The sequence below is a fragment of the Oratosquilla oratoria genome, chromosome 28 (assembly GCF_046742065.1).
Source record: "Oratosquilla oratoria isolate Oo_2021 chromosome 28, ASM4674206v1, whole genome shotgun sequence".
Taxonomy (NCBI): Eukaryota; Metazoa; Arthropoda; class Malacostraca; order Stomatopoda; family Squillidae; genus Oratosquilla; species Oratosquilla oratoria.
Genome location: NC_134804.1, coordinates 45,645,317 through 45,670,052, shown reverse-complemented (window position 1 = coordinate 45,670,052; position 24,736 = coordinate 45,645,317). Strand labels below are relative to the sequence as shown.

Below are 24,736 nucleotides of genomic sequence, written 5' to 3'. Positions count from 1 at the left end.
GAGAGGGGGGGTCGCCGATTAAATGAAGCGGCCTTGCTGTAGATGTACTGTGTCTTGCGACACTGCTTCTGACCCAGGGCGGTGGGCAGGGTGCAGGGATGACCCGTCATCCAGGAGGTGCTCAGATGAGAGGAAGGGTGGGAGGGGTGTGGAGTGTATTTAGGGATGAAATGGGTGGGAGTGTTTTTATGCCTTTCCCTTTTTGGCTACCTCCCTTGGAAGGGGGAAAAAGCCTTGGTATATGTATGTATGTATATATATATATATGTAATCAAGACACTGACTCCGGCATCCTTATGTACCCACTCACACCTCATGACACCTATGTAGACACCATCATACCGAAGTGGTTAAATGGTTTTTAGTGTATAGTGACTGTTCTCTTTATAGGGAGGAGAAGGACTTTGGTATATTCATCTATATACCAAAGGCTTCTTGCCCCTTATAAGGGAGGTAGCCAAATCAAAGGCATGCACCCACTCCCACCCATTCCACTCTCATTCACCACCAGTGTTTCCCCTTTATCTTTGCTCCTTATGAATGAAGGATCATCCTTGTCTCCTGCCCACTGCCTTGGTTAGAAGCAATGCATACTTTGGTATTTTGTCCGACAGCTCGGACAAAATTCCACAAACTGTCCATCCTTGACCCAACTACATCAAGGGCATGTAACCTGAGCCACACACACACACACACACACACGCACTTTTCCCTGTCCCCTTTTCTGTACTCCTCACTACCTCATTTATACCTATACTCAGTCTTCTTGTAACCATTCTGCTGAAGAGGACTACAGATAGTAGTCGAAATATACGGATCTCCTGTACTTCTGATTTTATTTCTCCGATAGTGGGTTTAAAGTGTATATTATCCATTATTGTTAAAAGATTTATTATCCATAAACATGTAAATATAGGCCTGTGCATTTTGTTTATATGTTGGTGTACATGTCATTATTTGCATAATTTTCTTGCAAGATTGTGAAGGCTTGTTTTGACTATATTTTGCAGGTCATGCTGGAAGTGGTCCTAAGAGCCGATTCCACGTTCCTAGTTCGGCCATGTCCATGCCTTCTCTTGCCATCACGGACTCCCATACCACCAAGGCCTCAACTACCACACCTTCACCTAAGGAAAGACATGTTAAAATGAATAGTAGTAACAGTTTTTCGTTCAGTCGAGGTTACAGTGCCGGAAACATAACAGAAAAAGACAGCACCAGCTCAAGAGGCTACAGCAGGAGAAAAGCCAGGAGTTATAGCCAGAGTAGTGTTAATGACAAGAAAGGCTCCTTGCAGAGCCGAGGTCTAGGTGAGGATTTCCAACAAAATAGAGTGTCTGAGTCTAAGGTGAAATTAAAGTGTAAAGTCGCTTCAAAAAATAGAAAGAATAGTCATGGATTGGCAGAGGAGGAAAACAAGTGTGTTCAGTCGAATAGTGACAGTGGGCTCGATAGAAGAAAATTGGGCAAAATTGAATCTGTGGATAAAGGTGAGGAACATCAAAAGAATAACAAACTTTGTGAGGATATAGATAAGTTATGCCTTAATGAAACTGTAAATGATATAAAATCTGAAAGCGGACTTGAGGATCTTGAATGCTTTGAAGAGAATTCAAGAGGATCTCACGAGATCCTGCCACTGTCGATTGTCGAAACGTCAGAAAATAGCGAAGTTGAAGATGATGACAGGAAGAGCAGCTCTAAAATTATTGTAGGAAATCTGATGAAAGGGGACGATGAAGGAACTCTACAGGATTCAGGGACTTACTCTGACATACAAGAAAGTGACTACCTTCAAGCAGATAAAGATAGCAAGTAAGTTTATCATAGTTGTATGTTTTACAGGGAATGATTGTAAAGAGGAGAGGAAGCATGTGGGAAGTAAAGAGGATAGAAATGAAACAGAAGGTGAGAGAGGCCAACAGAAGAACAGATATGAGATTGGGTTGTTGTTTACATGAAAATTTTTGAAAGGAAATGGAAGTAAAAACAGTGTGAAGAGGTGAATCTGGTAGAGAGGAGAGGGCAATGTTAACCAATTTTCAATTTTTGAATTGGAGAGAAAGATGTGATAAGTAAATGGGCAAATTATTTCAAGGAATTGTTGAATGTACATGTGAGAATGGTTAAGTTACAATTGTGGTTGTAGGATGTGCCAAGAGAATGACTGGGATGGGTTAGGAAAATTATTAGGTTAACCTCTTCAATATGAGTCAAATTTTCATGCGCAGCATCGGATGCCTGATGTATGATGTTGCATCACAATACATGCGTTATGAAATATAAAGTCACTGCTGATCTACTTATTCTCTTTCACTCTGAGTAATAATAAACACATAAAATGCAATCAGGCCAGTTCACAAAATGTGGAGGTCACTCAGCTAGAACTACAAAATAAATATAATTGGGATGCCAATGGTGGCATCCTCATATATGCACCCACCCATCATGATGCCAATGTAGGCATCATCATATACATACATACATACATATACCAAGGCTTTTTCTCCCTTACCAGGGAGGTAGCCAAAAAGGACAAGGCATAAAATCATTCCCACCCATTCCATCCCTGAAACACTCCACACCCCTCCACCCTCCCTCCCATCTTAGCACCTCCTAGATGACGGGTCATCCCTGCACCCTGTCCACTGCCCTGGGTTAGAAGCAGTGTCGCAGGACATAGCACATCCACAGCAAGGCCGCTTCTTTAAATCGGCGACCCCCCCTCTCCGTCCCCCCATATAAAGGAGTAGAGAGGACATATGGAAGAGGTTAATACAAAAGTGGAGGTTCACCAAATGAATCTCATTAAAACTACTATAGAAACACTTAATCCCAAACATGTTCAGTCTCTTCCTTACTGCCTCCTTTATATTCAAATTGTTTCATGTAGTGCCTTAGGTACAATCACTCCTTCGTACACCTCATCATTTTTGTGTTCATCCCCAAATATGGTATATATTTCTTATAACACTTTTCATTCCACTCAGATATTTACTCTCTATCAGTCAGTCAATCCATTGCCTCTGGGCTTTCTTGCTAAGACCTGTAGCCTCCATGTGGGACCATAAGTCACGTAGAGAAGAGATATTGTATTGTTGTCTGGGGATAGTCAGTGTGGAGCATTGTAGTACAAGGTGTTCTCTGTTGTCTGGACTGTCCTCAGTTTGGCAGATGTCCAATTGTGTCTGCACACACTATGCAGATATGCAGTGATATTTGAAATCTGAAATCTGCTTTATGCTCTTCTAGGCAGATTTCTAAGCCTCTGTCAGTTTCACTCACATGATTTTGTAACATATTATGTTGGGGGCATTGCTAGTGTGTTGTTGAGGAGGTTGTCTGATGTAGTTCATGGAATTTATTATGTTAAGGTTGGGGCATTGTTCTGCTCTTTTGTTTCTTCTTTGGACTACCATTTGTGTGTTTAGTCACATTTAGGTGGTGTGTATTGATCTTACTCGCCAGCATAGGATTTCTTAGTGAGTTCATAGATTGGAATTAAGGGATATAGCCCCAGGGGGCTTATGTGGTGGGTGGTATGTAGATGTTTGTGATGTAAGTTGTTGTCTTTATCTACGTGTAGAGTGTGATGATTTCAGTTGGGGCATCTGTTAGCATTTGTTAAGATTCTTTTGTTATGTTGGGTAAGTGTATGCTGTTGTATATAAGTAGTATGAGTCCTTTTGTGTGTTAAGTGTTGCTTTCTCTGATTTGTGTATTCACTGAATGTGTGTGTGGATTGTGCTGTAAGTTCAGTTTCCTGTAGTAGTTATTGCTGTGTGTATGTTGTGTTTATGTAGTAATTGAAGTATCTTTGCATGTTTGTTTATGATACTGTTGATGAGTTTTTGTTGTAAGTTTAGGGTATGGTTTTAATACTGGAGTGTTTTCAGGAATGGGTAGGGATAAAATGGGTGGGAGTGGAATTGTGCCTTTTGATTCTGGCTACCTCACTTGTAAGGGTGCAAAAACCCTTGGTATATGTATGTATGTACACTGAGTCCTCCTTATATGTAATTCTTTATCTGGTAAATTCACAGTTACGGTATTTGGTTATTACTACCCTCGATTCTATTTACGGTTAGAAAAATTCACAGATACGGTATCCGCTAGATATTTTGAAGAGGAAAGAGCAGGGAGAAGGTACGTCTGCCATATCCTATTATTACGTGTTATAATGGGTTTGGTATACGGTAATTTCATTTTGCGGTAAGGTTTTCAGGAATGCATATGTACCGTATAACAAGGACTTACTGTATGTACATATGTATGTATGTATGTTTTTAGGAGTGTAGATTGAACAAATTGATTCCTGAAGAATTTTGTATGGAGGTCAGTCATGTGTTAACTTCAGCAGTGTTTACAAATATGATTATGTTCTTCCTTTACCTTGTTCACAGGAACTATGACAGTGACAGTGGCATGGATGAAGAAGAGATGCGGCATAATGCCGCTGCGTTAGAGTCAGCTGTCCAAGAGGAGCAGCGCCTGAAGCAGCAGATTGAGGAAGCCGAGAAAGCAGAAATTAAGGTAATGTACAATTGCTATTTGGTGTCGGGTTACAATTCCAATTCTTGTGCCTGTCTTGTGATCAAGAAATGGCATGGCTCAAAGGGATATTTTTCCTGTCGAGTTTGTATATATGTATCTTATTTATTGCTGGCTGAGCGGGTTAGGGCGTCGTTACTTGCAGCGAAGGTTGAGGGGATGGAGGATTGAATCCTGCCACCGGTGAAGTTGAACCAAGGGCATGGTTCATTAAATTCAATGTTACAAAGTCCTCTGTTAGGGGCACCATCCTAGCCTTCTGATGGGAGGAGTTTGTGACCTTAAACCATATCATATCATTTATTCTATTTGATATATTTGTTTTATTTTATGTATAAATTTTTTCTATTTTATAATTTATTTTTTATTTTATTATATACGTTCTTACTTTGTTTTATTTCTTTATATTTATCTGTTTGTTATTTTAATCTTTTGAGGGAGGGTGGAGGGGTTTGGAGTGTATTCAGGGATGGAATGGGTGGGAATGATTTTATGCCTTTTCCTTTTTGGCTACTTCCCTTGTAAGGGGGAAAAAGCCTTGGTATATGTATGTATGAGTTTGGACACATGGAAAGAATGAGTGAAGAAAGATAAGTAAAAGAGATGTGGAAGGTAGAGGTGGAGGGAGTGAACTTGCAGGGATGACTGAGGATGAGATGGATGGATGGGGTGAAAAGGACATTTAACAAGAGGGGAATGTCTGTTGAGCAAGGAAGGGAGAAGTCAGGAGATATGGATAAATGGAGAATGGCTCAGTATAGATGATACTGTAATGGAAGGAAGGGAGCGGGTGGGGGAATGAGTGGTGTTAGGGAGTGGTTATATGTGAATGATATATATTTTGACACAGCCCAAAGGGATTTCTCCCCATCTCTATTTCTGCATGAGGGGACAGAGAGGGAGGGCGGTCACTGGTTATAAGCGAAGCAGCCTTGCTGTGGTGCTGTGTCCTGTTACATCTCTTCTGACTCAGGGCAGTGGGTGGGATACAGAGATGACCTGTCATCCATGAGGAGCTAAGATGAGAGGGAGGAAAGGGTGGTGGATGGGAGTGGAATGGGTGGGAGTGGGTATAGTGGGTATTTGTCTCTTGATTTGGCTATATTCCTGATAAGTGGGGAAAAGCCTTTGGTATATATATATATATACTTTATACACATATATATATATATATATATATATATATATATGTATATATATATATACACACACACACACACACACACACACATACTTACATACATACATATACCAAAGGCTTTTTCCCCCTTACAAGGGAGGTAGCCAAAAAACAAAGGCACAATATCCACTCCCACCTACTCCACTTTTATTCACCACCTCCCTCCCTGTTATCTTTGCTCCTCGTGGATGACGGGCCCTGTATGTTGGCCACTGCCCAGGGTCAGAAGCAGTGTCGCAAGATACAGCACATCCACAGCAAGGCCGTTTCATTAAATCGATGACCCCCACCCTCTCTGTCCCCTCATGCAGAAATGGAGAAGACGGAATATATTAAATCAGTGGTGTAAACCTGCACTGGCTTTTGGGGCCTGCTATGGAAGTGCTTTGCCTTGCTGCACAGCCTTTGGCCCAAGTAGTGTGGTAGAGATAGGGATGACTCTTCATTCATGAAGTGTAAAGGTGGGAGGATCGATGAATGGGTTTTGGATGGATTTAGGTTGTTGTTGTCATTCCCTAGGCCAACGTTTCTCCACCTTTTACCCTCACGTAACCTTTAAAATAAATTGCATGTCTCAAGGTACCCCTGTGCAAAAAAAAAAAGAAAGGAAAAAAGAAAAAACATATACCATATCTTTCTCATTTCATTTATATCATAATAATAGGTTAGATAGAATAATGTCTGAGGAACCCTGGTTGAGAAACTGCCCTAGGCTGTATGGTTGAGCAGTTCCATCTACCTGGGAAACACCAGGAACAAGGTTTTCCCACAAATCCCTTGTATTGTGTCGTTGGCATGCATGGTTGTGTACAGTGCAGTGTTCCATAATGTGTTCCATTGTATTAGGTGATGTGTTACATCCTGGATGTGGGTTGTATGCTTTGATTTGGCTACCCTCTGTGTAAGAGGGAAAAAGTTGTCTTGTTTGTATGATTGGATGCTCAGCTTATTTGGTCTCTACATTTAGATTTATTTATTTATTTATTTTTTATTTATTCATTTTTTGTGGATTTTGGTAGCAGAGTTGCTGCTGCAGAGGAAATAGTCCAAACTTTACTTGACAGTCAGGAAAAGCAAAACATTCACGCAGGCTCCTGGACTTGTTTTGCAAGTGAGACAAGTTTGGGTTAAAGTTTGTCTTGTGGAAAAAAAAAATGTGTTTGCAGAAATCTTTTATTTGCTTCATTTTCTGTGGGTGGCATCAGGAGACGTGAATTAATTAGCTATTGGGTCCTCACTTTTTCCTCTGCTTTGCTCTCTTAGTTCTTTGAAACTCCAGAAGATTCAAGAAGGCACTGTAATGTTGTTAAAAATTCTCTCTTTTCCGGGAGGGGTCCAGCCCAGAACCCAGACCAGGAAGTCATTCTCTGGACAAGGCTTCCTCTCTATCAGCTTTGACAACCACCCCCTACACACGTACACACTGCTTTGACATCAGGAGTGTTCACAACTGGCACATGTTCTCCACTTTCTGTTAGATGTTGACATAAACAAACTTTTATTTAAACAACACAGATAATAGTCCGAAATTTCTTTCCCGAGAATCTTGGAGGTATTCCTAGAATGATTTTGTATCGTACCAGAGACTGCAGTGTGAAACTCAATCTTAGCAACTTACTAACATAGTTGACGAACATCAACTCCAGCTGTAAGGGCATGTGACACATTTTCCCTGATGTTGATCCTATTCAGCATTGTCTTCACAAGAGACAATCCTCGATGGAGGAGGAGACGAAGGGGAGAGACGCCTACAGAATTCATAATTGGTGCAAGTTGATCCGAACCTTTTGAGAATTGTTTGGAGTGGGAAGGAATGGTGACTGCATGGGAGATTGCTCGGAGAGACTGTTTGGTATTGGTGCCATTGTGCTCCAAGGCACATGCCCTAAGTTCGAAGCTTTACGATTCGTTTAGATAAACACCAAGCAAGATGCTGTAATGCCTGCCATTTATTTTATATTATTTATTTATATATATATTTGATTACTATTATTTGCTTGATTATCATTTGTTATTATTTATCTGTCAATTTAATATCATTTACTATTTACCTATTTATTTTATTATTATTTATATTATTATAATATTTATTAATTTATTTATTATGATAATTATTTTTGCATCTGGCCTAGTTATGGACCAAAAGGTCTCCTATTGGCATGCTCCTCTTATATAATCCTTTGATTAATGTGGGAGGGCACAAGGACTGTTGCTAAATACTGGGAACCATAGATTTCCAATCAGTGAAATTTAAGACACCACTTGTTATTGTGAATTCTAGGGATGTGTTTGATTCATCTAGAAACAAGTATTAGAAGGTTTGGGGAAATGCATTTCTAAATCTAGTCTCAAGATGTAAACCACACTGGCATATGAATTAGCCAATTAGAACAAGAAGGAATGATGACTTCAAAGAGGAAAACAAGTTTGGAAATCTCAACCCTCGATTTAACGGACCTCGAATTTGCGGACTTTCGATTTCCTTATTTATCCCCCACCTCGTTCACCTCCTACTCCCCCTCTTCTCCTCCTCCCCCTCTTCTCCTCCTCCTCCTCCCCCTCTTCTCCTCCTCCTCCTCCCCATCTCTTCTTCTACTCTTCTTCCATCTTTGCCCCCTTTCTCATCCAACTCCTTTCCTCCTCCTCCTCCCCCCTCTTCCTTCTCCTCCTCCTCTTTACTCTCGGTCTGTAAGGATAGAAGCTTAAGGATTTGCCATCATAACAATTCCCCTCCTCCTCCTCCATCTCTTCTTCCTCCGCACCTACTCTTCCTCCTTTCTCCTCCTCCTTCTATGTCCCCTTACCTCTCTTCCTCCCTCCTCTTCCTTCTCCTTCACTGCCTCCTCCCCATCTTTTCCCTCTTTCCCTCCCGCCTCCTCCCCTCCTCTCTCTCTCTCTTCCTCCTCCTCTTCTATTTTCTCTTGCCTCTCACTTTCGTTGATCCTCTTCCTCTTCTTCTTCTTTGGTTTCTCTATTTCATTCTCTAACACAGCTGTCTTCACCTCCTCCTCCTCCCCGCCTCTTCTTCCTCCTCCGTCACCTCCTCCTCCTCCTCTTATCTTCTCCCTCGTCTGTTCCTCCTCCTCCTCTCCCGCACATACTATTTCCCCTCCCCTCGTCTCTTCTTTCTCCTTCTTCTTATACGTCACCTCCTCCTCCGCCTCCCCCCTTACCCGATTTCAGTTCTCCTCCCCTCCTCCGTCTACTCTGTCCCTGTCTCCTACTCTCCGTCGCGCATCTTTTCTTCCTTTGGTCTTTATTCTTCGTAATGTTCCCTTTTTTTATTGTAAACATAAATATTGTGTATGTGCGTGGTTAGCAATGGTCGTGGATCACGTGCTGGACTCTTGATAGTTAATGTTCTCCCGAATGAGAGTTCAGAGCTCCATGGATAATGTAATTCTCTCTCTCTCTCTCTCTCTCTCACACACACACACACACACACACACACACACGCACACACACACGCTTGCCCAACAGAGTAGGGTACCAGCTTGTAGTGTTGTGCTACAACGCCAGCAAGCCGGTGCATGTGTGTGTGTACGTGGAGAGACACTATGAACGTTGACATACCTGGTAACTCGCCTGCAAAAGAAGTTAATATGCTCCTTCAGAGCGAGAAAGGAGGACTGAGGCGAAACACTTTGTGTGATTTCTTCAAAGATTTATTGATATAACTCTTAAGTGTATACATCGAGACACTGGCGACGCTAAATATCAGGTCGACCACCGTGCCATTTGTTGTGATAATAATGGTGTGAAAAATGAAGTTATGTACAAGTCAGCCTGGCCGATGGGGAGCGGGGTGTGGGTAGGGTAACAGGTGCCCTTTGACTCGTAGGGTCCCGTAAGGTGGGCTTGGCCCCGTGAGGAAGTTTCTCCTTATGGTGATTTGAGCTTTTCGTGGGGGAAATTACTTTTTTTTTGCATCATTTGGTGTCTAGGCCGCATTAGTGGTGTGTGTGTGTGTGTGTGTGTGTGTGTGTGTGTGTGTGTGTGTGTGTGTGTGTGTGTGTGTGTGTGCGTGCGTGCGTGCGTGTTTTATCATTGGCTTCGACAGTGGAAGTTTGATGCAAAGTCACGATCTCCCGCAACTACATCGAACTCGTTTCGAGTCCACGCTCGATCTCCGAGCTCAGCACTGCCTCCGTCGTTCTTTGCGACCTTTGGGTAGATGGAGGACCCACCCCCTGCCGCGGAGAACCAACACAGGGAGGTCAGGAACGGCTCCTGACCAGGTGCTCCCGTCCCCGCCACCTCGACCTCTCCGCCTCCAGGAGGGTAGTCCTTATACACTAGGTTCATATCACAGACACAGAGTTCTCCATCTAGGAGCGGGTCACTTCAGTTTCATATCGAATTGATAGGAGTTCGACTCTCCGATCTGGTGTCACATCTCCTGAAGCAGTAGGTGGTCGTGGCGACGAGGAGGGCGAAGCCGAAGAGGGAGCCCACGACGATGGCGATCAGGAGGAGGAGGGAGAGCCCGTGGCTCGCGCCCTTCGCCGTGCCTCCACTTCCTCCTCGTCCTCCGGCCGAGGCGGCCTTGAACCCGACGTTGACCTTGTTGTCACTGGTGTAGCGGTCCGTGCCTCCACCGAGGCGTCGGATGACGTAGGTCTTTTGGAGGACGACCGTCGGGTTGTAGATGTTGTACGCGGAGCACGTGATGGTGGTCTCGTCTTTATGGATCTCCAGCGTCAGGTTGGCCCTCGTCGGGTACGTCATGGACTGGAAGTCGGACTCGGAGAGGGCGTCGGATCGGTGCCACACGAAGACCAGCGGGTTGTCCCTCGCCAGAAGAGACTTGATGTCTGGGCACTGGAGGTCGACCGTGGGATCCCGGGTCGTCAGCTCCTCCTTCGTGGTCTTTATGTGGACCTTCTTGACGTTGAAGGTGACTGTCTCCGTGTAGGGGCTCTTGTTCCAGAGGAGACTGCAGCTGAGTCCTCCTGAGGCGTAAAGCGGCTGGGTCTGGATGTACGCTTGCCGGCAGCTGATGTCGGTCATGTAGTGGAAGACGTCAGCCGGGTTGTTGGTGGGGAGTTGCGTCGAGGAGAACTCGGGGTCGCCGTCGACGCGGATCTCCCCCTGGTGCTTGGACCGCGAGTAGCAGGCTCCGCAGACGGCGGCGAAGGGCACCCCCCGGGGGAGGGTCAGGTGTGTGCGGCTAAGCCGCTCCATCGTCATGTGGTGCTTGGTTTTCCACGAGGGGAAGACGAAGTCGTTAAGGTAAGTGATGTAGGGTTTTTGTATCGTGTGCGGGGCCCAGTACAGATTGGTCTTGGTGGACATACCCATGAGACCCTCGGCGGGCGTCGGAGCCCAGGAGGAGAGGACCAGGAGCGTCGCCAGCCGGAGGAGGAGGGCGTGCTGGGCAGGCCTCGCTCCTCGGGAAGTCTTCTGGGTCGCCATAGGGAAGGAAGGGCGAAGAGGAGGAGGAGGAGGAGCTTCGAGGGTTTGCACTTGTTCCTCCCGGGCGTGAGGTCTCACCGCACTATGTCACTTATGGAAACGTTGGTGTGTCAACAGACGAACGTTCGCGAGGCGAGAAGGACCGAAAACGACCTTGATTGTCGGCGAACGTTCCACAAGACACTATGCCACGCGACTGGGAATCAGTCAGTCAGTGATGAGCAAGACGGCTGACGGAGAAGTTCGAGGTTGCTGGCGCGTCACGTGGGAGCTAAAGTCACCGGCTTCAGTAGGCCGGGTGCGATGGGCGACGACTGACGCGCGCCTCGCCTCGGGTCTGCGTTTTATGGAAACGGCTCCCGAAGTCATTAAACGGAAATTTCCATGTACCGTTGCGTCACGTCTTCACTTGCGTAGTTATTGGTCAGGAGGAGGAGGAGGAGCTATGGCGCACTTCCGGTCCGGCTCCCTGCGTAGACTTTAGAGAATTCTTGAGACGAAGACACACAGAGTCACTCGATCTCTCCTGGTCAACCCGGTAACTTGCGCTGTGACCGGATCACCCGGTTCTTTGAAAGGGAATAGGCGGTATGTGCAAGGTCCCTGAGCAATGTATTCTCACGGTTTTGAGTGACGTGAAAGAGGAGGAGGAGGAGGGGGACTTGTTGGGTGAGTTGTCTGGGGCCGTCACACCCTTTTGCACTTGCACTGACGACGGCGAAGACAACGTGGTTCGTAACGAACAACAACAAATTAACGAGGATCAAAGTTAAGCAGGGCTAGTTGGAATCACTCTAGGTTCTCCTGGGGTACTGGGGCTAGTTTGGGGATAGGGTTGGTGGAGGAGGGAGGAGGAGGAGGAGGAAGAGGAAGTAGTCTGTCTTGCTTAGGAAATATGTGATTTGAAGTAGATGTGGAATAGGTACGCGCGTATATGCCGTAGACGATTTCTTCATCCAAGTAAGAGTTTCATTATAATCGGCAGGTGAGACATCGGGGCACAATGAAGCAATGCGATGAGATTAGTGACGTCATGTCGGTGATGTAGGTTAGTGTTGAGTAAGAGATTAACGTTTTTATCGTCAGATCTTGGTATGATGACGACGTTGAAGCTGTATTATGACGACGTTGAAGCTGTACAGTCGTTCGTGCAGAAAAGCACAAATTTTGTAGAGGGCGTTGCGGGCGGTGTTGTCCAACGAACTTCAGTACTTCATGGAATTAAAATTTCTCGTGACGTAGACAGTTGCTGGCGGGTACGTGGCTGTGACGTCAGTGGAGGGGCTCGGGGAGCGGAAGTGGGGGGTAGAGAAGATGAACTGCTAGCGACCTGCGGGAGAGAATAGACATCAGTAAACGGGTTTTTTGAAACATGGTGTGGCTGTTTAGAATATTTTTCAATATTTTTCATCACTAGGACATCTCAAAAAACACGTCTCCTTATTGAAGGGGAAGGGGGTTAGGTCCTGAGTATGAAGTACAAAGAATTGGTTAAAAATGAATTACTCAAACAATGATACATGTATTAGTACATTTTTCTTTTTTTTTATGTCGGTCTTCCTTTAACTTTCCTCTTCTCCACGTTTGTTATCTATTCCCCTCCTTAAGATTCTTGTGTGTGCGTATGTGTCTGTATGTGTGTGTGTGTGTGTGTGTGTGTGTGTGTGTGTGTGTGTGTGTGTGTGTGTGTGTGTGTTACGTAGCCCTTCCTGTGGACTTGGGCACACTTGCAAGCTGGGACTCGAACCTAAACACAGGGGCATCTGCTCTCGTTTGCTCTCGACGGAGGGTTTCCAACTGTAACTCGATTTTTCCGAGTTCAACTTGTAAGGCTAGGTTACTAGGCTCCTTGGCAGTAACAATTTGTGAAGCTTCGTTACTTGGCTCATTGGCAATACCACCATGCGGAGCAATTTTATTAGGCTCGTTGATATTGCCAATCTGTGAAGCCATGTAACTAAGTTCATTGTCACTGCCAATCTGCGGATCTACGTTATTTGGCTCTTTAGCAGATTCCTCTGTTGCGGGTATGTCATCCTCGCTGATCATTCCCTTCTCAACGAGGTGGTTGAAGACCATTTTCCTCAGAGGGTCCTTTTTCAAGCTTGAGTACCCTCTAACCCAGTGGTTCTTAACCTGTGGGGAATTCCCCACTGGTGGGGAATGGCGGAGTTGCCAAGTGGGGAAAACAAAAATTAAGGGCCGTAAAATGGCACAAAAAAGCAAAGCGTATATTTACGTACTAAACACTGCATGGGTTAAAATCGAATTTGTCGAAGACCGATGCTGTGGTGGGAAATGGAGAGTTGGCTCACTAAAAAGTGGGGAATTGGAGAAAAAAGGTTAAGAACCCCTGCTCTAACCCGAGGCGTCGGGCAATGTTGATCAAGCATTCTTTGTTTATATCCCATAGAGCCTTGTCTGAAAGATTAGTAAGAAATTGGTCGATATCAAACATTTTGAACTCAGAATTTCGAGAACCACGTGGTAATTATATACTAACAGCTAGCTAATAGTTAAACACATCAGATAGATAATTTCTACGGGATTACGGTGCGACCGATAGACACTATTAACACTGGCAATTTTTTGGCACAAGACAACACTTGTCACATTTAATGGAGCTTTAATCTACGTATGCACAATTTTCAATCCCGGACACGGGCCCACATGTTACGTAGCCCTTCCTGTATACAAGGGTACTGTAACATTTGATCTATCTCATGTTAAGTCAATAGTGGTATTTAGCAAACATTACAAGTATAAGTATATATTTTAACATGAATAATATGAGTATATGTAATTCTTACCGTTAACCATCTAGGTAACAATTTGCTAGGAATCGTAAGGGGGAAGGAGGTACCACGCAAGCCTACCCTACCTCCACTGGCTACTCTCAACTTTAACAATTTAATATTTATATGCACACATAATTAATATATATATAAAGGGGGCAGGAATACCGCAAATCAACTATAATACAATGATCAATAGAATTGAACTAACTAGCTAAATACATAATGTGGATACAACCAATTTACCAATTGCGCATGCGCACACAGCATCCGGTGGCCCAGTACCCCTTGTCCTACCAGGCCTATAGTAGGACAAGGCAGAATTGGGCTCACTTGGGCTGATGATAAAATAGGGCGGGAAAGTGCCTGGCCATGGACGGGCCCGCAACAGTGTGTGTGTGTGTGTGTTGGGTTAAGCGATTTGAAGGCGATAAGACCTCTTTCACAACAACAACAGGTAAGCATTCACCCGATTTGTTTTGGCTTAGTTAATGAGATAGACGGGGTCGGGATGGGGTTGTTTGGATGACGGGGCGGTTGGGTCATCTGAGGCCCTGTTCACACTAGCGGTTTGAACCGCGCGGAAACCGCGGCGGTACCGCATAGTCAAGGAAAAACTCCTCGGTTGCGTGTGAATGTTTCTAATGGCTGACATTGTAACTGAACCGCCGCGGTTCAAAACGCTAGTGTGAACAGGGCATGAGTCACGCAGCGTCCGTTGAGGCACCTCGACGCTGCCATGCGTTACTCTATCCCTGAATAAAATTGCATGGCGGCAGAGGTCGAGGTTTGGTTGTAGGTTCTCGTGCTCTTGTGACGCGCAACCTACTACTTGGCATCCTGTATGGGTAAGCGCGTTCGGTCACTAAAATGATCAGCCTCGTAGTAATTTGCAGCTCGAAGCAAAACAGCCCTGTTCAAAAACAAAGAATTGGTGTTCTACATAATCGTTTAACGATCATCGTTGAGCGATAATCGTACCGAGAAAAACGTACCTGCTTGGAATTGTAACTCGAACCTCCATTCATTCATTTCCTCGCGAAAATGTGTCCCTAAGTGACATAGCCTAACCAGATCTAAACAGATATAATAGAATTATATATTATTATTATTATTGAGTGTTATCGAGTATTATTATTACTAAATAATTGTTATTATGATGTGTTATGTCATGATTAGTGTGATTTGGGTCTAGAAAAAAAAAGATATATGATCATTCGATTGTTCGTGAAATTATCTCTGGTTGGCATCCGTCACGTTTTATGAATTGAGTTGTTTGGCATCAAAGGTCTTCTGTCGCCAAAGAGTCAAACCTAACGACAGTTGGAATCATGACAACCAGACAATTGGAAGCGGTATGATTAATCACTCTTACTCCTCCTCCTCCCTCCCCTCCCTCCCTCCTCCTTCCTCCCTCCTCCCTCCCCACCATCGGGTGGAGCTCGTTGCTTCAGTCCATTGCGATTGTATCGGCAGGAAGTCGACTATGCAATTCTGTTGATTGCCCCGAGGTATGTGCAAGGGAAAAGTACCATTGTAGCACATGCCTAGCGATGAGGTCATGCTCCAGCGGTGTAGCGCACGCGCGCGCGCGCACACACACACACACACACACACACGCACGCACGCACGCACGCACGCACACATGAATTTGAGGCTAGGTGTGATAAATTGGAAAGTAGGAGACGGGACCCGACGAGTGTTGCTCCTTTCTTGTATACTACAATTAGGTAAATACACGCACATACACGCGCGCGCACACGAACACACACGCACACACACACACACACACACACACACACACACACACACACACACACAAAGAAACAGGTAGTTTTGTGTGTTTTTATGACGTCTTCGTCATCAATTCGGAAGGAAAGATTATATTGCGGCCGCCAGGGAGTGGAAGTGCGCATTGAGGAAGAGAAGGGAGTGGGGGGGAGGGGGAGGTGGACCTTGTGTTTGTGGTGTACATGCTTTTTAATTGTCCGTAAATGTATTGGAAGTAGAACTTACGCCAAGAGTATTTAATGTCGAAAATATTAACTATGGTTTTGAGTTGGACTATGTGTTGGGTGGGTGAATGGATGGTAGGTAGAAGCGTTGAATGACCAGGCGTGAGTGAGTGAATGTTATCGGTCCTAAAATAAGGACCATGGGCGCTAACGACAAGAGAGCATCGAGTACGTGATGGGGTGTTAGATAAGGCGATCATAGGTGGAGATGGTTGGGGTACAAGGCGAAGAGGTCTAACCGTGATCCGAGGAATCCTCACGAATTTAATTGCATCTGGTCTGTTAGATACACACACGCACACACACACACACATACACACACACACACACACACACACACACACACACACACAATCACACACACACACACACACACACACACACACACACACACACACACACACACACACACACACACACACACACACACACACACACACACACACGCATACACACACATACTACTGGGCGCTGTAAACATGTTGAAATACTGTACTAATCGTACACACAAAACAAACCTTGTTGGAAATGCATGAAATTGAGTCATCCGTATTCCGAAAACAGTGCATTGCTATGTGAGCGAGCACACGAGGGGGGTTGGTGATGGTGTTGGAAATGTCATGTGGAGGAAAAAAAAAAATAAAGAAAAAAGTTAAAAATAACTATCACGCGGGTTTGAGGACGGTGTGGGGGAAAACCGACCGTCCCTTACGTTGTCGTAACAACCCGTGGCCCAGGAATTTCCCTTCCGAGAGGAACCAGCGTTTCTGTCCATTGAGGAGGATAACGCGACGAGGATTTAGAATCGGTGAAGTGGTACTAGAGTATTGATGTTAACCCTTTTCAGTGCTCATACCCCTGATTATCTAAAAATAAATAAGAAATAAAATAAATAAATAAATAAGAAATAAAATCCCATCGTACCCACGTCCAATATAAATACAATGCAAACATACGAAAAGAATTAGCGATACAAATCTTATTGAGAAATGATTTGATACATTCAATTACTGAACAAATGTACCTTTTTTATTTCAAATTAGAAATGTCAGTTAGTAGGATACAACGAATGCACATTATACTTTCTCATTGTAAATATACAGTACCAATGCACTGGCTGAGTGGTTTAGAGCGTCTGTACTTGCGGCGAAGGTCGAGGGGATGGCGGTTCGAATCCTGCCACCGGCGAACCAAGGGCATGGTTAATTAAATTCCATGCTACAAAGTCCTCTGTGAGGGGCACCGTCCTAGCCTTCCGATAGGGGGGAGTTTGTGACGTTAAACCATATCATCATCATCACCCCTAGAGAGAGATTGAAGTTAGGCAGCAGAGAGAGAGAGAGAGAGAGAGAGAGAGAGAGAGAGAGAGAGAGAGAGAGAGAGAGAGAGAGAGAGGGTGTTGTACACATGGACTGTGGGATGTCCTTGTTCACGAATTACGGAAATAAAGAAAACGGCAAAACGGTGGTGCACTTTATCAATTTTGTTCTGGCGGAGGGCGGGCGTTTATGATTATTATGAAGACGAATAACATCAGAATTATTCGTGTTGTTATTATTATTATTATCATTCTCTTTATTATCATTATTATTATTATTGTCATTATTATTATTATTGTCATTATTATTATTATTATTATTATTATATTTTTTTATTATCATTATTAGTTAAGCGAACGGGTGTCTCGTATTGGGTCTTGACTGCATGCTTTATGTGGTAGGGACTAATAGTGACGCCCCTACGGACCAGAGCGTTCTTTTTACACGTTTAGGGCCCTAGGGTCGTGTTATCTTTCGGAATCGTCACCTGAATCGTGACGTCATCAAAATTACGTCAGACTGACGTCATCGTTGATACGGGTTCTTGGTGACCCTATCAAACGCATATGCAGGAGCCTGGACGAGCTGAGCCAGTTTGTTTATTTATTTATTTTTATATTTTTATCTATTTATGATTTATTTATTTTATTATTTGTTTATTTTATTTACTTATTCATTTATTTTAGAGTGAGAGAGAGAGAGAGAGAGAGAGAGTGAGAGAGAGACAGAGGTTTGCTGGGGCTGTATATCGCCCGGAGGCTGTCCAGAACTAGAAGCCTGTTGATCACTTTTATCTTCGCATCTCCCTCCAGGCTTGCATTCAGGACACCATCAAGCACTAAAGAAACATTATCAACACAGAATAGGCCAGGCCACAAACTGTTAACTGCCCCAAATTCAACCACAACCACACAGAAGACAAAGAACGCCTCATACTAAATTGCCCCACACACTAATGATTCCTTGACAACATCATAATATTTCTTCCCTGGGTGATTTATGGGGTCCTTCCGGTGGCCGTTGCCGGTTACCTGGGAACCGTGGGGCTCCGGCAAGAGACGCTTTGGGCAATGTGTAGAATTGTTAGTTGTTTCTGACAAAAGGCTCCTTGTGTATGTGTGTGTGTGTTTGTGTGAATTACCATGGTCTTGGATCACGTGTTGGACTCGTGATCGACATTTATTAACCTCCTGAATGAGAGCTCGGAGCTCGTATGACCGATCTATGGGTAACACTGTGACCTTACACGCGCACACTTACCCAACTCCCCGCCCACGAGAATTGGAGTAACAACCCGCAGCACAGCGATACTGATTATTTCAGCCGTGAGCGGGATTCGAACCCGGACCGCCGTAGTGTCAGCCGGGAACTCGAACCACTGCCCCTCGAAATAGGTGTATGTGTCTGTGTCTGTGTCTGTAAGGCTACACCGGTACCTATGCATTGGGCAGTACACATGTATGCTCGTGAACTCTCATACGGGAGGGTTATTAAAGGGATCACGAGACCAGCACGTAGTCCAAGCTCAGAATGAATCACATACATGTGTCGCCTCCTGAGTTGTGAGCACGTCAACTCTCGGGCCCCTTACCTACGGCAGGAGCCTTCACAGGAAACTGAGGAGTTTCGACCAAGGCTGGTACGTGTGGGCAGTAATCTCGTAGAACGTGTGTACACTCATGCACATTGTACACTCACTTCTGTACACGAGGCGCATGTATACGTGCAGTACAGATGTACATGTACGCTATGTGGTCTTGCGTTCGTGTACAGGCATGCATGGAATTCCGTTCATGAATTGCGTTCATGTACACGCGTGTACAAAAGCACAGATCGTAAGGGTTCTAGAAAAGATTTATGCAAAAGGTACCACTGTAATTTGATCACATAAAGATACAGAAAAGATCAAGATCGAGAAAGTAGTACGGCAAGGCGAATCACGCGTGTATATGTATTCGAGAGACGTAGACACTGAGGTGATTACGCCAGGGGACGCTGAGCAGTAGCCGAGGGAGGCCTAACGAGGTCGTACTTCGAGGACAAACAAAAAACGACGATGGTTGGAGGGAGTAGTCGAACTCGGGTTCGAACCCTGAGGAGCACGATCGAAACAGACATGCCACTCCGCCCAGTTGGTGGGTTGCCAAGACGTGTATTTTGTTACCAATACCAGCGTTTCTATCCATGGGGGCAACATAGTCACCAATTGTTTAAAGAGTGCTACGTGACTCGGGTCCTTAGTGGGTGCCCCAGAAAGTATCGAGTGCGTGATGTTTTTATGCAGTCGCCAAACACTCCGAACGGGGGCCTCCCCCCATGACGTCAGGGTGTCTGCATGGAAGTGTCACTAGGAACGACACTGTGTGTGTGTGTGTGTGTGTGTCTGTGTATATGTATGTTTGTGTGTATGTGTGTTTGTGTGTTTGTGTGATTACCGCGCCATTGTTTTCTTTGGTGTCGAGGGGCGATGTGGGTTGCCCTCTCTCTCTCTCTCTCTCTCTCTCTCTCTCTCTCTCTCTCTCTCTCTCTCTCTCTCTCTCTCTCTCTCTCTCTCTCTCTCTCCCTCTCTCTCTCTCCCTTCCTCTCTCCCTCCCTCCCTCCTTCCCTACCTACCGCCCTTCCTCCGTACCTTCCTCCTTCTCTCTCTCCCTTTCTCACTCTCACTCCCTTCCTCCCTCTCTCCCTCCCTCCCTCCCTCCCTCCCTCCCTCTCTCCATCCCTCCCTCTCTCCATCCCTCCCTCTCTCCATCCCTCCCTCTCTCCATCCCTCCCTCTCTCCCTCCCTCCCTCTCTCCCTCCCACCATGGCTACGAAATCCCCGAGAGAGAGAACGTACGTATGACTTGTGAATAGACTGGACAGATTTGTTCCTTTTGCTGCTGCTTCTGTCAAGAAGGTTTCGTCCCGTTACGAGTGCTCGGTCGCATCTCCTTTGTGTTGCGAACACCTTCGTGGTAATCGTGGTGCGCTTGTTGTGGTCGTTTTCAAGCTGGCGCGTTCACGTGGTAGCAGTAGTAGTTTCTTGATCGAGGAAACTACCTCTTAAGGGAAGAAAATAGCCTTGAATCGCCCCAGAGTAGTTTGTAGTGTGTTGTCGTTTTTTTTTTTTTTTTTTTTTTTTTTTAGGCGTTTTTTCGCCAGTTTCGTGCGCACACGCACACACACACACACACACACACACACACACACACACACACACACACACACACACACGCACAGAGGAAGTGGAGTGCAGTGGCCCGGCTGTGGTGGGAAATTACAAGGGTCAGGGAAGGAAGGAAGGGACGAGGCAGGAAGAAAGGGAGGGAGGGTGGGAGGAAGGGGCGCTAGAGAGAGAGAGGGGAAGTGAGGGGACAGAGAGAGAGAGAGGTGGGGAGGTAGAGAGATAGGGGGTAGAGCGAGAGAGAGAAAGAGGGATAGGAAATGGGAGAGAAGGAGGTAGAGAGAGGAAAGAGAGAGAGAAAGAGGGAGAGGTGGGGTAGAGAGAAAGAGAGAGGGAGGGAGAGACGGGGTAGAGAAAGAGAGAGAGGGAATGTTTGTTTGTGTGAGAGTGCGACAAGTAAGGAAGGCTCTCAACCTCCTTCTGGACGTTCCCGTATTCATTTTCAACCTTTTATTCTGGTGAGGGAGGATGGGATGGGAGGGGCCCATCACGGGGTCTCGCCGCACCGACCGAGACGCCAGTTCGAACCTGAGATAGCACCTGAACAAAATCGCACGTCACCCCCCCCCCAAAAAAAAAAAAAAAAAAAAAAAACATTGAGGAAGCTGAGGGAACAGGATGTGGGACGGAAGGGCATAAATGGGTTTTTGGGAGGGAAAGGGACTAATGTGCGGATGGGGGCGAAGAAGAGGAAGAGGAAGAGGTGGAGGGGCGTGACAAGAGGGCAGCGACTGAACAGGGCATTGGAGGAGAAGAAGAATGTAACCATAATCTCACAGACTACAACACAGTGGACAACTACACCACAACATACATACGAACATACATACACACACACCACCAACCTCTTCCCTCACGTGACCAAACCGTTAAGTACCCCTGATTCCTAAGAACACCTTTTACCCATACACAATATATTATGTAATCTAGATTAATAACCATAATACATAAATAAGCAGAAATAACTATACATTCTAATTTATTGTAAAACAAAATAGTATCCAAAACTTGTATCACCAAAATAAAATATAAACTAATTATAACCTGTAAACTGTTCAATATGCTGATGTAAGCTTTTTCAGAGGCATTCCACCAACAGAGAGAGGAGAAGTCAGTCTTTAGGTGGAAAGCAGTTCGGGAAGGTCTGCTGGTGTAATCTTTGGAACTATTAGACTTTTTCAAGAAGTCTTGTGGTCTTTGATTTATCCACCAAAGGCAAGAACATTACAAGAAGCGCCTCCTCTTCCTCCTCCTCTTACTCCTATTCTTCTTCCTCCTCTTTTTCCTCCTCTTCTTCCTCCTCCTTCCTCTTCTTCCTCCCTCTTCCTCCTCCTCCTCCTCCACCTCCTCTTCCACCTCTTCCTCCACCACCTCTTCCTCCCCCACTTCCTCCTACCCCTCCTCCTCTACCTCTTCTTCCTCCACCTCTTCCTCCTCCACCTCTTCCTCTCCCAATTCCTCCTACCCCTCCTCCTCCTCCACCTTCACTTCCTCCTATTTCTCTAACCCCTCCTTTCCTTTTCATCCTCCTTTTCCTCTTTGTTCTCTTCCTCCTCCTCCTCCTCCACACCCACTTCTTCCTACTACTTATTTTCCTCTTCAATTTTCTTCTTCATTCTCCTTTTCCTCCTCTGTCACCTCCTCCTCCTCCCCTACCCCGCCTCCTGTCCTACCTCTTCCTACTTCTCCTTCTCTTCCCATCCTCCTCATTTACCTTCTCTTCCTTTACTTCCTTCTACTCCTCCTCTTCGTCTTCGTCATCCTCTTCGTTTTCCTCTTCGTCCTCTTTCTCCTTCCTCTTCATACTTTCTCCTCACTTTCTTCCCCCTGTTCCTCCTCGTACTCCTCCTCCTCGCACTCCTCCTCCTCCTCTTCCTTCTCCTTCTTCTTCTTCATACTTTCTCCTCGCCTTCTTCCTCCTGTTCCTCCTCGTACTCCTCCTCATCTTCTTCCTCCTTCCTTTTCATCCCCTCTCCTCGTCCTCTTCCACATACTCCTCCTTCCTCCTACTTCTCTTCCTCCTCCTTCCCCCTGCCCCTCTTCTTCCTCCTTCTCCTCTTTCTCCTCTTTCTCCTCCTCCTCCTCCTCCTCCTCTTCCTTCCTTTTCATCCCCTCACCTCGTCCTCTTCCACATACTCCTCCTTACTCCTACTTCTCTCCCTCCTCCTTCCCCCTGCCCCTCTTCTTCCTCCTCCTCCTCTTTCTCCTCCTCCTCCTCCTCCTCCTCCTCCTCCTCCTCCTTCGCACAGATGGAGTAAATGAGTATATGGACGAATGCCCGTGTGAATAGGACGGAGGTAGGGGATGGGGGGATGTGGGTTGGGGGGGGGTTGGATGCGGGTGGGGGGAAGGAACGAGATAGAGATCATAGAGTGTGGGGGAGGGGAGTGTGGTGGGGTGGGAGTGCGATATAAGTGGGAGTACGGGGAGGAGGGTGTGAATAGTGGTTCCTAAGTGTTTGGGGGGAAGGGGAGGGGGGTTAGTTGATGGTAGAGAGTTGGAAAGAGGGGGGGGGAGTTGATGGGGGTCGCCCAAGCTGCTGAGTTGGTTTAGGTGCGTTGGGGACAAACCAGTCAGTCAGTCAGTCAGTAAGTCAGTAAGTCAGTAGGTGAATGAGGTCAGATGTCATATGTGACTTGTTTACGAGAATAGTCAACCATTGAGACTAACGGTACGATAGTTTCTCGTGATAGTCGTTCGTGGTGGTGGGAATAGTAATGGGGTTGGAAGATGATTGAATGAAATGATCAGTCCCTTAAATGCCCAGCATGCACACGCACACACGCACGCAATTTAGCTACAGGACGTCAGATCGCGACCTCTGAGGGACCCCCTATTGTGTCCGGACCTTTGGAGATGTAGATCAGTCTATTCACGGAAAGATTAAAGGGAACAAAACACAATATCGTTTGTTTCAACGGCTCCAAACCTAATGTAGACAACAGACAAGTTTACAATGGTGATGGTGCTCATGGCGATGGAAATTTGAAATGGAGATTGAAAGGCATCATTATTTGGTGGGCTCTTTGATTTTTGGAGCTTCAAGGAGTCTATGAATCAGTGTCAGGTCACCAGCGGTGTAGCGCAGTGGATATTGTGTCGAACTCGCGAGCAGGTGGTCGTGAATTCGATCCCCGGGACTCGTTACGGGCTTCTTGTGTTGGTTCATGACAGCCCTGGCCAGGCGGGGAGGCGACCCAAACTCGGCCTTAAAAAAAAAAAAAATGTTTCTCACGTACCACTTCGTGGTAGTGGTATGGTGATTTTCTTTATTTTACCAGCGCTTCTGTCTTGATGGAGATTGTGAAACAGAGCAATGGGAAGGGGCGGCCTATTGAAAGCACCGTCGGGTCAGCAAGTACTATGTGTGATGTGACGTGATGTGATGGTATCACGCGGCGTGATGACAACACGTCTTCTTGATGTGATTTTGCATAACGTGTCGCGTCACGGGGCTTGTTTCCCCGTCACGTGATGACGCCAATTCTGTGGCGGGTTATGTGTCTGTGATGGTTCTTTTGGTGCGTCACGGGAAGGAACTATCTCCTGGCGACAGGTTTTCAGGAGACAAATGTAAAAGTTTGGCGCCAGCTTGGCGTCAACAGGGGACGACACCACAGCGAAGGAGTTGCAAAAAAGAAAGAAAAAAAAAAGACGTTGTGCTGTGATGTGGTGACTGGACGTGTCTGTGCTATGGACCCCAGTTTTGAAGACGAGTTGTAGGGCACTTGAAGGCCAGGATGTGATTTGTCTGCCCGTGGCGCCGCCGCGCGAGCTCCCCCCCCCCCTCCCGGAGTGGACGGGATGCTGGTGGCCTTCGTCGAGGTCGCCGGGGGTATAATGGCCGCGGCAGCAGCTGGCTGGCTGGCTAGTTGTCCGGGCGGCCGGCTGAGGCAACGACAACAACAACAAGAGGTGTTGGCAGGGGCGGAGATGTCTCAATGTAGTGTTAGTAGTATTTGGTGTGGCAATAACAAACGGTTCTGTTCTTTGAGAAAACATCGCGCACTCCGAAGGAGTAGTTAGTCTCTCTCTCTCTCTCTCTCTCTCTCTCTCTCTCTCTCTCTCTCTCTCTCTCTCTCTCTCTCTCTCTCTCTCTCTCCTTGCATCTACGCCAGGCCCCTTTCACACACACACACACACACACACACACACACACACACACACACACACACACACACACACACACACACACACCTTCTCTACCTCGTTCTAGCTGGCACTAGATGATTATATTTGTTGCCGTGGCATCCATTCGGTCAGAAAATAAAACAAAAATATTGTACACACAGTGAAGC

The 24,736-nt window shown here is 45.9% G+C and overlaps 2 protein-coding genes across 7 annotated transcripts in view; one reads left to right on the top strand and one right to left on the bottom strand.

Annotated features, from left to right (window-relative positions):
• Nucleotides 1-24,736, top strand: part of ssp3 (SCAPER domain-containing protein short spindle 3) — a 213,876-nt gene that overhangs the window by 20,694 nt on the left and 168,446 nt on the right. For all 6 annotated transcript variants that reach the window (XM_076211387.1, XM_076211391.1, XM_076211390.1 and 3 more), the window contains 2 exons: nt 1,011-1,815; nt 4,404-4,533. In XM_076211387.1, coding sequence (XP_076067502.1) covers nt 1,011-1,815; nt 4,404-4,533 — 935 coding nt within the window. The remainder of the gene's footprint in view (nt 1-1,010; nt 1,816-4,403; nt 4,534-24,736) is intronic.
• Nucleotides 9,695-24,736, bottom strand: part of LOC143040385 (uncharacterized) — a 29,638-nt gene continuing 14,596 nt past the window's right edge. The window contains exon 2 of the mRNA XM_076211392.1: nt 9,695-12,476. Within this exon, the coding sequence (XP_076067507.1) occupies nt 10,082-11,146 (1,065 nt within the window). The 5' untranslated portion in view covers nt 11,147-12,476 and the 3' untranslated portion in view covers nt 9,695-10,081. The remainder of the gene's footprint in view (nt 12,477-24,736) is intronic.